This window comes from Chanodichthys erythropterus, chromosome 24, assembly GCF_024489055.1.
Source record: "Chanodichthys erythropterus isolate Z2021 chromosome 24, ASM2448905v1, whole genome shotgun sequence".
NCBI classification, from domain to species: Eukaryota; Metazoa; Chordata; class Actinopteri; order Cypriniformes; family Xenocyprididae; genus Chanodichthys; species Chanodichthys erythropterus.
Window position 1 is genome coordinate 7,575,308 of NC_090244.1, and position 15,835 is coordinate 7,591,142.

General features: G+C 45.6%; 1 protein-coding gene across 1 annotated transcript in view; it reads left to right on the forward strand.

Moving 5' to 3' along the window:
• LOC137015604 (mucin-5AC-like) overlaps positions 1-15,835 on the forward strand; it is a 65,991-nt gene that overhangs the window by 32,107 nt on the left and 18,049 nt on the right. The window contains 6 exon segments of the mRNA XM_067380652.1: positions 16-53; positions 160-953; positions 1,060-1,223; positions 1,368-2,221; positions 2,510-4,151; positions 13,610-13,715. Coding sequence (XP_067236753.1) covers positions 16-53; positions 160-953; positions 1,060-1,223; positions 1,368-2,221; positions 2,510-4,151; positions 13,610-13,715 — 3,598 coding nt within the window.

Consider the following 15,835-nt stretch of genomic DNA (forward strand, 5'->3'; position numbering starts at 1 on the left):
CAACAACATCAACAGAGACACCTTCAACCACTTCCACTATCACAACAACTACTGTATCAACATCTACCGGGACAGAAACAACACCTCCTACAACAACATCTACAGAGACACCTACAACCACTTCCACTATTACAACAACTACTGTATCAACATCTAAAGGAACAGAAACAACACCTCCTACAACAACATCTACAGAGACACCTTCAACCACTTCCACTATCACAACAACTACTGTATCAACATCTACAGGAACAGAAACAACACCTCCTACAACAACATCAACAGAGACACCTTCAACCACTTCCACTATCACAACAACTACTGTATCAACATCTACAGGGACAGAAACAACTCCTTCTACAACAACATCTACAGAGACACCTTCAACCACTTCCACTATCACAACAACTACTGTATCAACATCTACAGGAACAGAAACAACACCTCCTACAACAACATCAACAGAGACACCTTCAACCACTTCCACTATCACAACAACTACTGTATCAACATCTACAGGGACAGAAACAACACCTCCTACAACAACATCAACAGAGACACCTTCAACCACTTCCACTATCACAACAACTACTGTATCAACATCTACAGGGACAGAAACAACTCCTTCTACAACAACATCTACAGAGACACCTTCAACCACTTCCACTATCACAACAACTACTGTATCAACATCTACCGGGACAGAAACAACTCCTTCTACAACAACATCTACAGAGACACCTACAACCACTTCCACTATCACAACAACTACTGTATCAACATCTACCGGGACAGAAACAACACCTCCTACAACAACATCTACAGAGACACCTACAACCACTTCCACTATTACAACAACTACTGTATCAACATCTACAGGAACAGAAACAACACCTCCTACAACAACATCTACAGAGACACCTTCAACCACTTCCACTATCACAACAACTACTGTATCAACATCTACAGGGACAGAAACAACTCCTTCTACAACAACATCTACAGAGACACCTACAACCACTTCCACTATCACAACAACTACTGTATCAACATCTACAGGGACAGAAACAACACCTCCTACAACAACATCTACAGAGACACCTACAACCACTTCCACTATCACAACAACTACTGTATCAACATCTACAGGGACAGAAACAACACCTTCTACAATAACATCTACAGAGACACCTACAACCACTTCCACTATCACAACAACTACTGTATCAACATCTACAGGGACAGAAACAACACCTCCTACAACAACATCAACAGAGACCCCTACAACCACTTCCACTATCACAACAACTACTGTATCAACATCTACAGGGACAGAAACAACACCTTCTACAATAACATCTACAGAGACACCTACAACCACTTCCACTATCACAACAACTACTGTATCAACATCTACAGGGACAGAAACAACACCTCCTACAACAACATCAACAGAGACCCCTACAACCACTTCCACTATCACAACAACTACTGTATCAACATCTACAGGGACAGAAACAACACCTTCTACAATAACATCTACAGAGACACCTACAACCACTTCCACTCCTACAACTACTGTATCAACATCTACAGGGACAGAAACAACACCTCCTACAACAACATCTACAGAGACACCTACAACCACTTGTAAATTGTCATTTGTCCGTTGTGAGTGGTCAAACTGGGTGGACAGCAACGAACCCAGCACAGAACCACATGGATTCGAAACCGAACCTATTGATGCTTTGTGGAATTCAAAGAAAATACGCTGCCAGACACCAAAAGACATTGAATGCAGGGCAGTAGATTATCCAGAAAAGGATTTGAAAGAATTGAAGCAAACCGTGCATTGCAATGCATCTTATGGCCTGATGTGTTCAAATAAAGAAAATGCCCATGGCATGATACCAATTTGTTATAATTACGAAATACGTGTAAAATGTTGCACTGAAATTAAAAATGATTGTTCTACAACCACTTCTGCAACAACATCTACAGAGACACCTACAACCACTTCCACTATCACAACAACTACTGTATCAACATCTACAGGGACAGAAACAACACCTCCTACAACAACATCAACAGAGACACCTTCAACCACTTCCACTATCACAACAACTACTGTATCAACATCTACAGGGACAGAAACAACTCCTTCTACAACAACATCTACAGAGACACCTTCAACCACTTCCACTATCACAACAACTACTGTATCAACATCTACAGGGACAGAAACAACTCCTTCTACAACAACATCTACAGAGACACCTTCAACCACTTCCACTATCACAACAACTACTGTATCAACATCTACAGGGACAGAAACAACACCTCCTACAACAACATCTACAGAGACACCTACAACCACTTCCACTATTACAACAACTACTGTATCAACATCTACAGGAACAGAAACAACACCTCCTACAACAACATCAACAGAGACACCTTCAACCACTTCCACTATCACAACAACTACTGTATCAACATCTACAGGGACAGAAACAACTCCTTCTACAACAACATCTACAGAGACACCTTCAACCACTTCCACTATCACAACAACTACTGTATCAACATCTACAGGGACAGAAACAACTCCTTCTACAACAACATCTACAGAGACACCTACAACCACTTCCACTATCACAACAACTACTATATCAACATCTACAGGGACGGAAACAACACCTCCTACAACAACATCTACAGAGACACCTACAACCACTTGTAAATTGTCATTTGTCCATTGTGAGTGGTCAAACTGGGTGGACAGCAACGAACCAAGCACAGAACCACATGGATTCGAAACCGAACCTATTGATGCTTTGTGGAATTCAAAGAAAATACGCTGCCAGACACCAAAGGACATTGAATGCAGGGCAGTAGATTATCCAGAAAAGGATTTGAAAGAATTGAAGCAAACCGTGCATTGCAATGCATCTTATGGCCTGATGTGTTCAAATGAAGAAAATGCCCATGGCATGATACCAATTTGTTATAATTACGAAATACGTGTAAATTGTTGCACTGAAATGAAAAATGATTGTTCTACAACCACTTCTGCAACAACATCTACAGAGACACCTACAACCACTTCCACTATCACAACAACTACTGTATCAACATCTACAGGAACAGAAACAACACCTCCTACAACAACATCAACAGAGACACCTTCAACCACTTCCACTATCACAACAACTACTGTATCAACATCTACAGGGACAGAAACAACACCTCCTACAACAACATCAACAGAGACACCTACAACCACTTCCACTATCACAACAACTACTGTATCAACATCTACAGGGACAGAAACAACACCTTCTACAATAACATCTACAGAGACACCTACAACCACTTCCACTCCTACAACTACTGTATCAACATCTACAGGGACAGAAACAACACCTCCTACAACAACATCTACAGAGACACCTACAACAACTACTATATCAACATCTACAGGGACAGAAACAACACCTTCTACAACAACATCTACAGAGACACCTACAACCACTTCCACTATCACAACAACTACTGTATCAACATCTACAGGGACAGAAACAACACCTCCTACAACAACATCTACAGAGACACCTTCAACCACTTCCACTATCACAACAACTACTGTATCAACATCTACAGGGACAGAAACAACACCTTCTACAATAACATCTTCAGAGACCCCTACAACCACTTCCACTATCACAACAACTACTGTATCAACATCTACAGGGACAGAAACAACACCTTCTACAACAACATCTACAGAGACACCTACAACCACTTCCACTCCTACAACAACTACTGTATCAACATCTACAGGGACAGAAACAACACCTTCTACAATAACATCTTCAGAGACACCTACAACCACTTCCACTATCACAACAACTACTGTATCAACATCTACAGGGACAGAAATAACACCTTCTACAATAACATCTTCAGAGACACCTACAACCACTTCCACTATCACAACAACTACTCTATCAACTTCTACAGGGACAGAAACAACACCTCCTACAACTACAACTACAACAACATCAACAGAGATCACTTCCACCATCTTCTCTGTATCCACAGAGTCTTCACCCAGCTCCACAGCTGGTACTTCCACATGTAAACCAAAGGTAAACTAATCAGAAAGGAAACACACCATGTATTATTGGGCTTACCACCAAATGTGTGCTGGCCTAGTGCCTAGTGCTTTCTACTGTCAATAATGAGTATTTGGGTTATAAATCCCTAACCCTTACTATATTTTCAGTGTGTAGCTTATTCCACACCTTTTGGGCTTCAGACCTCAATGCGACCTGAAATTGTGCCTTTTTTGAGGAGAGATGCACTATTACTTTCTAAGCAATTGAATTTAAAATTTGTGGTAGATGAAACAGATGAAAAACTGTCACAGACTTACATTAAAGGTGGCACCTTAGTTACAATTAAAAGCTATAATGAATGAGCTATTTTAATTTGGGCCAGTAAAGGCATCTTTACACAGAAACAGCGGCACAGAAACCAACTCTGAATGGCATAAATTCACAAAAATGTGCATTTACACAGACTGTTTAATGCTCTTCTGAAGCGGCATAAATGCATTTACACAGGAATTAAAATAGCGGGAAACGATGCTTTGAACATAAGCATTTTAAAACCAACAGTTTTAACAAAATTAATTAAAAAAAAAAATTAAATAATAAACAATGAAATATAACGAAAACGAAATTTTAAAGTAATTTCCTCTGTGTGCTATATCTATCTTACGCTTTGATGATTCTCATAATTCTGTAGTACTAAGAGTTATTTTCTATTTCTTGAAAATTGTTACAGTTGGAACGATGCTACAAAAAACGTCTCGGTTACGTCTGTAACCTTAGTTCCCTGAAGAGGGAACGAGACGTTGCGTCGAGAAATTGACGCTGTGGGAACGCAACGCGTTATGTCGTCATGAAGCACGTGTGAAATCCGTCCAATGGAGTGACGAGACGTCACAGGCGGGTGACGTCACGACCAGGAAACTATAAAGCACGCTCAAACAAAGCAACGCTAGCTTAAAGTGTCTGAAGTAGTCGCTTGACAAGCATGCAGGAAGTATGGCAGGACGACGCAACGTCTCGTTCCCTCTTCAGGGAACTAAGGTTACAGACGTAACCGAGACGTTCCCTTTCAAGGGAACTCGCGTTGCGTCGAGAAATTGACGCTGTGGGAACGTTAATACCCACGCCGCCATAATGACCAATGCCTGTCTAGTGTGACTCGTCAACACCAGACAGAACCCTGGCCCCAGGAGTGGAGCTCAGATCAAGGTCATAGAACCTCATGAATGTATGCGGTGAGGACCAGCCTGCCGCATCACAAACATCTTGCAAAGATGCTCCGAAGAGCAGAGCTTTAGAGGCCGCCATACTCCTAGTGGAGTGGGCTCGAACTGCCAAAGGAGATGGCAGTCCGGCCGACTCGTAAGCAAGTGAGATAGCCTCAACTATCCACTTACTCATCCTCTGCTTAGATACCGGGGCCCCTTTTTTAGGGGACCCGAAACAAATGAACAACTGTTCCGACTTACGCCACAGGGCAGCTCTGTGGACATAAGCATCCAACGCCCGAACTGGGCAAAGCAGATTAAGGCGTTCCTGGTCTGAATCCCTGAAGGGAGGAGGACAGAAGGCTTGCAGTACTATGGGCCTCACCATGTTGGTGGGGACCTTAGGAACATAACCAGGTCTGGGATGAAGGAAAGCCTTCACCATACCGGGTGCAAATTCCAAGCACGACGGGGCAACCGAAAGAGCTTGCAAATCTCCTATTCTTTTAAGAGAGGAGATAGCAAGAAGGAACAGAGTCTTGAAGGTCAAGAACTTAACAGGAACCTCCTCAATGGGTTCAAAGGGAGCTAAGGAAAGGCCCTGGAGCACCACAGCCAAATCCCAAGCCGGTACCCTCGTGCGTACCGCAGGCCTCAGCCTCAGTGTGCCACGAAGGAAGCGAGTGACAAGAGGGTCTCTCCCCAGAGAGCCACCAGCCAAAGGTGTGTGGTAAGCCGCAATAGCCGCCACATAGACTTTTAAGGTGGACGGAGATAACCCTGCAGTGAACCTCTCCTGCAGAAATTCCAACACTGCCCCAACCGAACAGTTTAAAGGATCCAACTGACGAACACTGCACCAAGTAGAAAACAGCTTCCATTTAAAAGCATACAGCTTCCTCGTGGAGGGAGCCCTAGAGTGAAGGATGGTACCCACAACCTCGGCTGAGAGACCAGAGTCTATGAGCTGGGTCCCCTCAGAGGCCAAGCCCACAGGTTCCAAAGTTCCGGGCGAGGGTGAAATATTGAGCCCTCCGCCTGAGACAGAAGATCCCTCCTGACTGGAATCTCCCAGGGAGAGCCGTCTAGGAGAGATACTAGGTCCGAAAACCAAACTCTGCCCGGCCACCGCGGGGCTATCAAGACGAGCCGGACTTGGTCCCGGCGAATTCTCTCTAAGACTCCCGGGAGCAGAGCAATCGGAGGAAAAGCGTACAGACGAAGCCTCGGCCATGTCTGCACCATAGCATCCAGTCCGAGAGGAGCTGGATGGGTGAGGGAGAACCAGAGTGGACAGTGAGACGTCTCTCGAGATGCAAACAGATCCACCTGAGCCCGGCCAAACATCCCCCATATTTGCTCCACCACCTCGGGGTGGAGCCTCCATTCCCCGGGCCTCAGCCCCTGCCTCGACAGGACGTCTGCTCCTATGTTTTGAACCCCGGGGATGTATGCTGCACGAAGCGACAGCAACTTCCCCTGGGACCACAGGAGGATTTGGTGCGCCAGTTTGTAAAGCGGACGCGAACGCAAACCTCCCTGGTGATTTATATAGGCAACCACCGATGTGTTGTCCGACCGGACAAGAACATGGTGGCCCCTGAGATCTGGGAGAAAGACTCTGAGAGCCAAGAAGACAGCCATCATCTCCAGGCAGTTGATGTGCCAGGAGAGATGATGTTCGCTCCACAGACCCTGAGTTGGGCGTCCGTCTAGGATCGCCCCCAACCCGTGAGGGAGGCATCTGTCGTTAGCATCTTGCGACGACAAGGAGCTCCCAATACCGGGCCTTGGGATAAAAACCAAGGTTTCTTCCACATGTCGAGGGCACGTAGGCATCGCCGCGTGACCTTGATCATGCGAAATGGATTTCCCCTTGGAGAAAACCCCCTGGTCCTGAGCCACCACTGCAGGGGTCTCATGTACAGCAGGCCAAAGGGAATCACGTTGGACGCTGCTGCCATTAAACCCAACAGTCTCTGAAATTGTTTCACAGTGAGTGACTGGCCTAGCCTTATCCGGTTTACGGTAGAAAGGATTGAATCTATGCGAGCAGGTGAAAGACGCGCCTGCATCACAACAGAGTCCCAAACCACGCCCAGAAAAGTGGTTCTCTGAGCTGGAGAAAGAACACTCTTCTTGGCATTCAACCTTAACCCCAACCTTCTCATGTGGGCGAGAACGACATCTCGATGCCGAACCGCAAGTTGTTGCGATTGAGCTAATATTAGCCAATCGTCGATGTAATTGAGAATGCGAATGCCCTGTAAACGCAGTGGCGCCAAGGCTGCATCCATGCATTTGGTGAAAGTGCGGGGTGATAACGCTAGGCCGAACGGAAGAACCCGATACTGGTAAACTTTGCCCCCAAAAGCGAACCTCAGGAACTTCCTGTGATGCGGAAGGATGGAGATGTGGAAATATGCGTCCTTGAGATCGATCGTGACAAACCAGTCCTCGGACCTGATTTGTGACACGATTTGTCTCAACGTTAACATTTTGAATTTGAGCTTCATAACTGACTGGTTCAGCAGACGCAGATCCAAAATGGGACGCAACCCCCATCCTTCTTCGGAACGATAAAATAACGGCTGTAAAAACCGTTTTCTCTGTCGAGAGGAAGTACATGCTCTATGGCTTCCTTCTCCAACAGAGTTTTTACCTCCTGTTCCATAACCAGAGCCTGCTCGGGGCCCACCACAGTGGGCAGGACCCCCGCGAACCTGGGTGGGCGAGACCCGAACTGAATAGTATACCCCTTTTCGACTGTACGCAGGACCCATTGAGAAATATTTGGCAGTAGCCTCCATGCTGTCAGATATTCTACTAAGGGAACCAGTCTCTCGAGACTGGCCTCTGGTGTAATTTGAACAGCCAAAACGGTGCCCTGAAGCGGCGCACCAGCAGGGGGCAACCGAGCTGACTGTTCGGAGACCCTCCTTAGAGGGGGCGAGCACCCCAGGGCCGCTACGTTTCCGGGCGGACACCTGAGTGTTTGCTCGCTGGGGACCACCGCGCCCTGAAGCACACGAGGTGGCAGGGTTGGCAGAACGGCCCCCTGAGGGCACTGAAGAGAACTGGGCACCGTATACTGAGGTGTGCGCCACTTCTCTCCAGCGGGGGCTGCCCTCATTTGAGCCCTGACACTCACAGCGTCAGGACTTCTTCGCTGCAGCCTTCTTGGCGATAATGACGTTCCTCAGATCCGTCTTACCCCTTGAAGGCTGCGGCTGTGAGCGCCCTCCCGACCCCCCGAATCTCTGAGGAGGGGTACGGGTAGAAACGCTCCGCTTTTGATTGGCACGGTGTTGCTGTGAGGAGCTGGCTTTTGATGACTGGGGCTGCTGGTGTTGTGGAACAGCCCCAGGGGTGAAAGAGCGACGGGGGAGGAGTTTCTGGAACGCCGCCGCCTGCTTATTGGCTTCCTGAAACCTCTCGACGACCGTGTTAACAGCATCGCCGAAGAGGCCAGGGGGCGCAAGCGGGGCGTCCATAAGGAAGTTCTTATCTTTGTCCTTAATAGAACTCAAATTCAACCATAAGTGCCTCTCCGTAGCCACCAGTGCTGCCATAGCACGACCCACGGATCTGGCCGTCTCCTTGGTGGCACGGAGAGAAAGGTCTGAAGCCCGACGTAGCTCATCGACTACGTCGGGAGTGATTCCCCCGCCCTCATCAATATCACCTAATAATTCAGCCTGATAGGCCTGCAGCACACCCATAGTGTGAAGGCATGCTGCCGCCTGACCAGAAGCCGAATAAGCTTTGCCCACTAAACCAGAGGTGACTCTTACTGGCTTAGTGGGCAGCGTCGGGGTCTTTAGGGACGACGCCGACTGTGGAGAGAGATAGCTCGCAAGCGTCTCCTCCACCTTCGGCATCTCCCCATAACCGTGCTCTTTAAGCCCCACGATCGATGCATAGTGCGTGGTCTGAGCACTATGCACCCGATATGAGGCTGGTTTATTCCAAGATCTCGCCACCTCGGTGTGGAGATCTGGAAAAAACGGGAGACCCCGACGCGGAGGTTGCGCTCTAGAGGGCAGAAAACGTTCATCCAATTTGCTTTTAGGACGAACGTCCTGCTTCTCTGCTGGCCAGTCGATGTTTAATCTGGCAACAGCGCGAGACACAACCTCCACCAACTCCTCAAAAGCAGGCGAGTGGGATGGCGAGTCCTCACTCCCAATAGTATCGATGCTCTCCACATCCAGCTCCTCGGAACTGGACATATTGAGCATCGGTGCTTGACCCAGTGTGGAAGGAACCGCAGAGCGTGCTTCCAGACACTGAGAAAAAGCACTGGATCTATCAGGTGAGGGCTGAGATAAGGCTGGGCCCGTCTCAAACCCCTCTGATAGATCCATTTGCGAGCCCCAGGATAGAGAACGCCGCTGTGCCTCGGCAGCAGCGGGACCCGAACCCTGGGGAACGCGAGCCTGAGCGCCCTCATCAAAGAGCGCCAGGCGGGAGCGGAGCGTCCGTAAAGGAAGCATCTCACAGTGCTCACAGCCAGCACCCTCGAGTGCTGACCGTGCATGCTCCGCTCCCAAACAAGCAACACAAAGATTGTGTGTGTCCCCACTCGTGATGTAGCGAGGGCAGGGATGCACACACGATCTAAATTGCTTTTCCGCCATAATAGTGAATATATAGATATATAAGCCACAAACAACACCAAATAAGACAGACAAGTCACACAAAGCGCTACTGAAGACACAGAAGCTAGCGTTGCTTTGTTTGAGCGTGCTTTATAGTTTCCTGGTCGTGACGTCACCCGCCTGTGACGTCTCGTCACTCCATTGGACGGATTTCACACGTGCTTCATGACGACATAACGCGTTGCGTTCCCACAGCGTCAATTTCTCGACGCAACGCGAGTTCCCTTGAAAGGGAATTATTCATTATTACACCAGGTATATCACAACAGGATTAAAAGATGTTGATCATTATTTTCTTTTTTCAAAGAGACAGAAACAACAAATAATGCTAGCATTTGCATGTCAGGCAGGACAGTAGATGTCACCACTCACCAGACCGTCGTGTGTGGGTGAAATATTGTCCTCAAGGACATAATATTTGGAATATAATATAACAATGCACAATCACACTGTGTTAAGCATTTACCACACCAGAGAGAAATGTAGCAGCGCGTTGATCCAACAGTCTCTTCATAGGAAGATTACAAACGGCGAAATCCGATTGATGACACACAACGATTCTCTGCTGTTATTTTGGTGGTTTGCTTCACGATGTGATAACAGGACTCTTTTACTTCAATGCCCCTTGTTGGTAGACATTATTTTTTATTATTTGCCATATATGTTTCGTCTCCTGCTTCTTGAATCTCGCGCCGCCTGAGCTGACTGGAATGCTTTCGGTTGTCATGACAATGACATCCCAGGTGAAAAAAAAGTACACTTCGATAATGTACTTAAAGTGCTCTATTTTTGTGCACTAATTTTGTACTATATATACTAAAAAATCTTCTTTAGTACTTCTTAAGATCTTAAGAACATCTAAGTGTACTCAACTGTGCTATTTTGAGACAGTATGAAATATGAACTTAAATGTGCTTTTAATGTACTATCTCTGTATTTAAAAAATGTATTTAGACACTACTTATAGTACATTTGAACCCATAGTGTACTACAAGTGGTAGCTAAATATATTTTTAAATACAGAGGTAGTATATCAAAAGCACATTTTAGTTCATATTTCATACTGTCTCAAAATAGCACAGTTGAGTACACTTAGATGTTCCTAAGATGATCTTAAGAAGTACTAAAGAAGAATTTTTAGTATATTAAGTGCAAAATTAGTGCATGAAAATAGAGCACTTTAAGTACATTATAGAAATGTACTTTTTTACCTGGGGTAGTTTAGAGCGGCTATATTTCGCGTTCATTTACACTGAACCAGAACAGTATCAGAGTCGCCTGAGGTGGGTCAGACCCAGTGTATTTTAGGTCTTCTTTAATGCAGCATTGCGTATTTACATTGAATTCTGAGAGCAGATACAGACCCGCTTCAGAGCAGCCATAAATCGGCTGTGTAAAGATGCCTTAAGTTACCCTAACCCTATTAAAAGCATAGCAGTGTTCTAACAGATGAGAACAGGAATGCTAGCAATTAAAAACAAAAATGAAAATTTAATTAAATTATCTTATTAAGCACAGCTAAATGCTATGAATAGATGCTATGTAACTATATCCCAGCTAACAGAATTTTGTTATAAGAACGTTCTCTAAATATTCAGTGTTGGTTCTGGGAACGTAAAAAACTTCCAGTTTTCTTGACGTTACAGGAACATTTTTATAAGGTATAATGTTCCTCAGATGTTCTTTCTATTTAATTTTGATCTAAAATTCAACATTCTAGGAACGTTGTTTTGTAACATTCCAAAAACATGAAAACAATGTTTTTAACAAAAAGTTAACAATGACAGTGTCTAAAATTATATGTTTTCACATTGGTTGAGATTGATACAGCAATTTGTTAAGTTAGCAAATACAAAAGTAAAACCTTTGTTTACACCACTTTAATGCAGTTTGTCTGTTATTGAAATGGACACTGTTGATCTTTATCAGTGCAAAAATATTTTGTGAAAACAACTGTAATTGCTGATAAAGGAGAAACTCTACAATAGTCAGGGGTCAAGAGCTCAACTAAAGCAACCAAAAACCTCCATGATGGTGACTTCAAACGAAACATCTAAACTTCTGTTAATTCTCAATAAGAGATTCTGTAGACGTGTGGCAGAAATAAAGTCAGTCTGGTTAGTAATAAGTGAAGCTGGTAATGCTGTTTGTGGTGTTTAGTCAGGACCACTTAAGTCAAAAATTACAAGAGACAACATTTTGTCAATTTTGTATTGGCATATTTGCTAAAGTTACAATTTGGCAGTTTGACTCTGTTATAAATTCCCCGTCCTTTCATGAGCTCCATGAAAGCCAAGAACAGCAGCAGCTTCTGGGGACAACCTCCCATTTTTTAACTGGGAGAGCAGCAGAAAATCCCCCTATTGAAAACAGAGCATGCATCAATGACAACAGAATGACACTGATTAAGTTATACACAAGATTAGGGAGGAGCTGGGGAGGAGGTGGGTTGCAAGCAGCGTGCAGTGGAAGCAGCCAAGCAGGCAGAGAGACAGAAGCTGCGTTTAAGTAATGCGCCTTATTTTAGAGTTGCCAATGGAGTCCATTGAAATTGGATCAGCTGATATGGGTGGGTTGGAATTTGAGAATCAGCTGATAGCGGAGCTTGACTATGAGGCCTGCCTGAACTAACGCTGACACTTAATTTGTTGAATCAGATATTCAGAGATTTAAAGTCTTTTATCTTCAGTTCATCTAAGGCTGTGGCTGAAGAAAGTTGTAGTTTGTGTTGTTTAGTTCTCTTTCTTTCAGTGCTTGTTCACAGCAGGTGTTTGAATAATTGAAACAATGTTTCGGGAACATCATACTAACCTTTAAATAACATTCTACTTACATTAAGGAAACTGGACAATTTATGTTCTTGGAATGTTACAAATCGTTCCTAGAATGTTGAATTTTAGATCAAAATTGAGAACAGGGAACGAGACTCTGCACTAGACTGTGCTATGGGGAACGTCACTCGTGACTAGTGTTTGAAATGCCAAAATCAGAACACTCCAATCCTATTGGCCAGCGACAGCCTATGACGTCAAACGGCGCGAACCGTAATGCATAAAGGGAGCGCCTGAGGAAGCAGTCAACCTCTTTTCGTCTTTGAGGGACTGTTCAGCAGGCATCCTGAAGCATGGCAGGGAATCGCAGAGTCTCGTTCCCTGTTCTCAGGGAACCATGGGTACATGCGTAACCTGAGACATTCCCTTTCGAAAGGGAACTTCAACTCTGCGCTAGACTGCGCTATGGGGAACGATATACCCACGCCGCCATGCTACAGGAGAGTGCATGCCCAAAATGTTTGTGGCAGTTCCAGGGAAAAACCGGGAGCAACTCTCCAAGGCTGTCAGTGACAGCATTCCTTACGGCCAACTGCCCAAGCTAAGCCTAAAAGAGGCCTTTTGTAAAAGGCCTGCCAAGGCTGCTCAAGGCATCTAGGACCAACAACCCGTAGGAAGTGGTCACTTAAAGGGAATGTGGCAAGGGAACCAGAGGAATCCTGGCCAGTCACAAGGGGGATAAATTCACCCCTGATGCCACCAAGGAGGCCGTACTAATTTAGTGAAAGCCAAACATAGTCTGGGCCAACCTTGTCTGACATACAGAATCTCCAATGCGCAAACTCCAAAAGAGGAGAGCAGGTAAGAGCGACTGCGAAAAGGCAGTAAGCAACTCAAACCCACACGCAGAGATGGGCATCCTGGAGAGAGGAACTCAGCTGAGCACTATAAACCCTGGTACAGGGGAGCACAAACCAGCCTGGGGCTAGTCTGAACGGGAGACTTCACAAAAGTCTACAACCAATGACCAGCTTAGGGAGCTAAACACAATTACACAGTCAACCCAAAGGGAAGTATAAAGCTCAACCTAACAGACAGACCATACTGTAGGCACATAGCCATGGAGGCCGACCAGAAGGGGTCTACAACATAACTAAGTTCTTAAATAAGTTCTTATAAAAGAACTAATATCACAACAAGAACCCAATCCATAAGGTGGTATTCAGGATGGCCCATAAGGCCATTCGACTGAAAACATAGCATGCTAAGTGAATGACCAACCAAATGATTAGGTAGCTGTGAGTGTCCACGAAACAGCCCATCCAACACAATCCAACAAGCAGTGTACTCGGTAAAAGCACCTTTCTACTCTTTAAGCAAGAGGAGTACAACGTACGCCATCACGCGCTAAAGAAGGCCCCATGGGCCTATAACCTCAGCAGATACGTGGCATCAGCTTGTGGCAGTGTTATCAAGCTCCAGGCAGAACAAACCGACTACAGAGGAGGTTAATGTGTCAGCCGGAGCCCTGGCCAGCCAGCGACAAAATTCCTTTCACTGTTTCTTGTCAAAAGAAATGCAAAAGGTATATGCGAGCATGTTCCCAAAGGAGGCCCAGAGGGCCTACCTGTTACACGCAGCGTCAGCTAGCGGCCATTAAGAGATGGGCATCCCGGAGAGCAGAACTCAGCTAAGCGCTATAAACCCTCGTATTGAGGGGAGTAAAATCCGCTCTTCCTAGGATCTACTCAGTGGTTGATAAAGTACTGAGGAGGCTATGCGCTAGAAAAAACCTGGTACAGGGGAGCACAAACCAGCCTGGGGCCAGTCTGAATGGGAGACTTCACAGAAGTCTACAACCAATGACCAGCTTAGAGAGCTAAGCACAATTACACAGTCAACCCAAAGGGGAAGTACGAAGCTCAACTTATCAGACAGACCGTACTGTGGGCACATAGTCATGGAGGCCGGAACAAAGGGCCTCCAACATAACTAGAGTTCTTAATAATGAACTACGCATTCCACAGAAATTCAACACGAGGCGATATTCCGGGATGGCCCGTAAGGCCAAGCACCTGAAACATAGCATGCTGGAAGCATGATCACCAAGTAATTAAGTAACTGTGAGTGCCCACGAAAACAGCCCATCCAACACAATCCAATGAGGAGTGTACTCGGTAAATGCACCTTTCTACTCTTGACTGAAAGGAGGCCCTGATGAGGGCCTACAACCTCCATGAACACATGGCAACAGCCAGTGGAACCTTATGACAAATGCCAGCCAACGGGCCAGTGCTCGAAAGACTCATAGGTAGGAGAAGTACACACTACGCCACAGAACTCAATGAAAAGCCTGAGCTAAGGCTTATTCGTATGAAGGGGGCGTGGCCAATGGCGGCATGCGTCATAAGACATGACTCAACCATGGAAAGAATCTAGATATAGCCAACCCAGCTGGGCCAACACAGAGGCTACAAAGGAGGCCTGGTAAGGCCTACTACTTTTAAGCACCATGTGGCACCAGCCCGTGGTCATAAAAGGGCCAGTGCTCAAAGGGGACCAGTTCTAGACCCTACACGATAACTGTGGCTAACTAGCTACACAACCTGAGCTTAAGCCTACACATACCAACAGGCAATGTACATATAAATATGCTATCATGGTCTAAGGAAGGCCTATAAGGCCTAACACCTCAAAAAATGTGAGCATAATCCTAAGGCAGTGCTAAAAAGCGTGAGCAAACTAGTGATCGTAAACCAACAGCACCCCAAAATAAGCTGTATTAAAGAGAGGCTATAATAAAGAGCCAACAATCTAACAGCAAGTCTAAAACAGCTGCTGTGGTCATGATCGACTGGGGGAAGTCAAGAATATACTATTCTAACTAGAATAGGACTCTCTACACTCACCCTGTGTGCAATCCAACAGGTGATGCACTCAGTTAAACACAAACCCTAACCGGGGAGTACAACAAAACACCACGTTCATAGACAGAGGCCAGTCACAACCTGCTATCACAGAAACAGGTGTTAACCTGTGGCAGCATTAGAGTAAGCTCACATAAATATGTAGGGCTA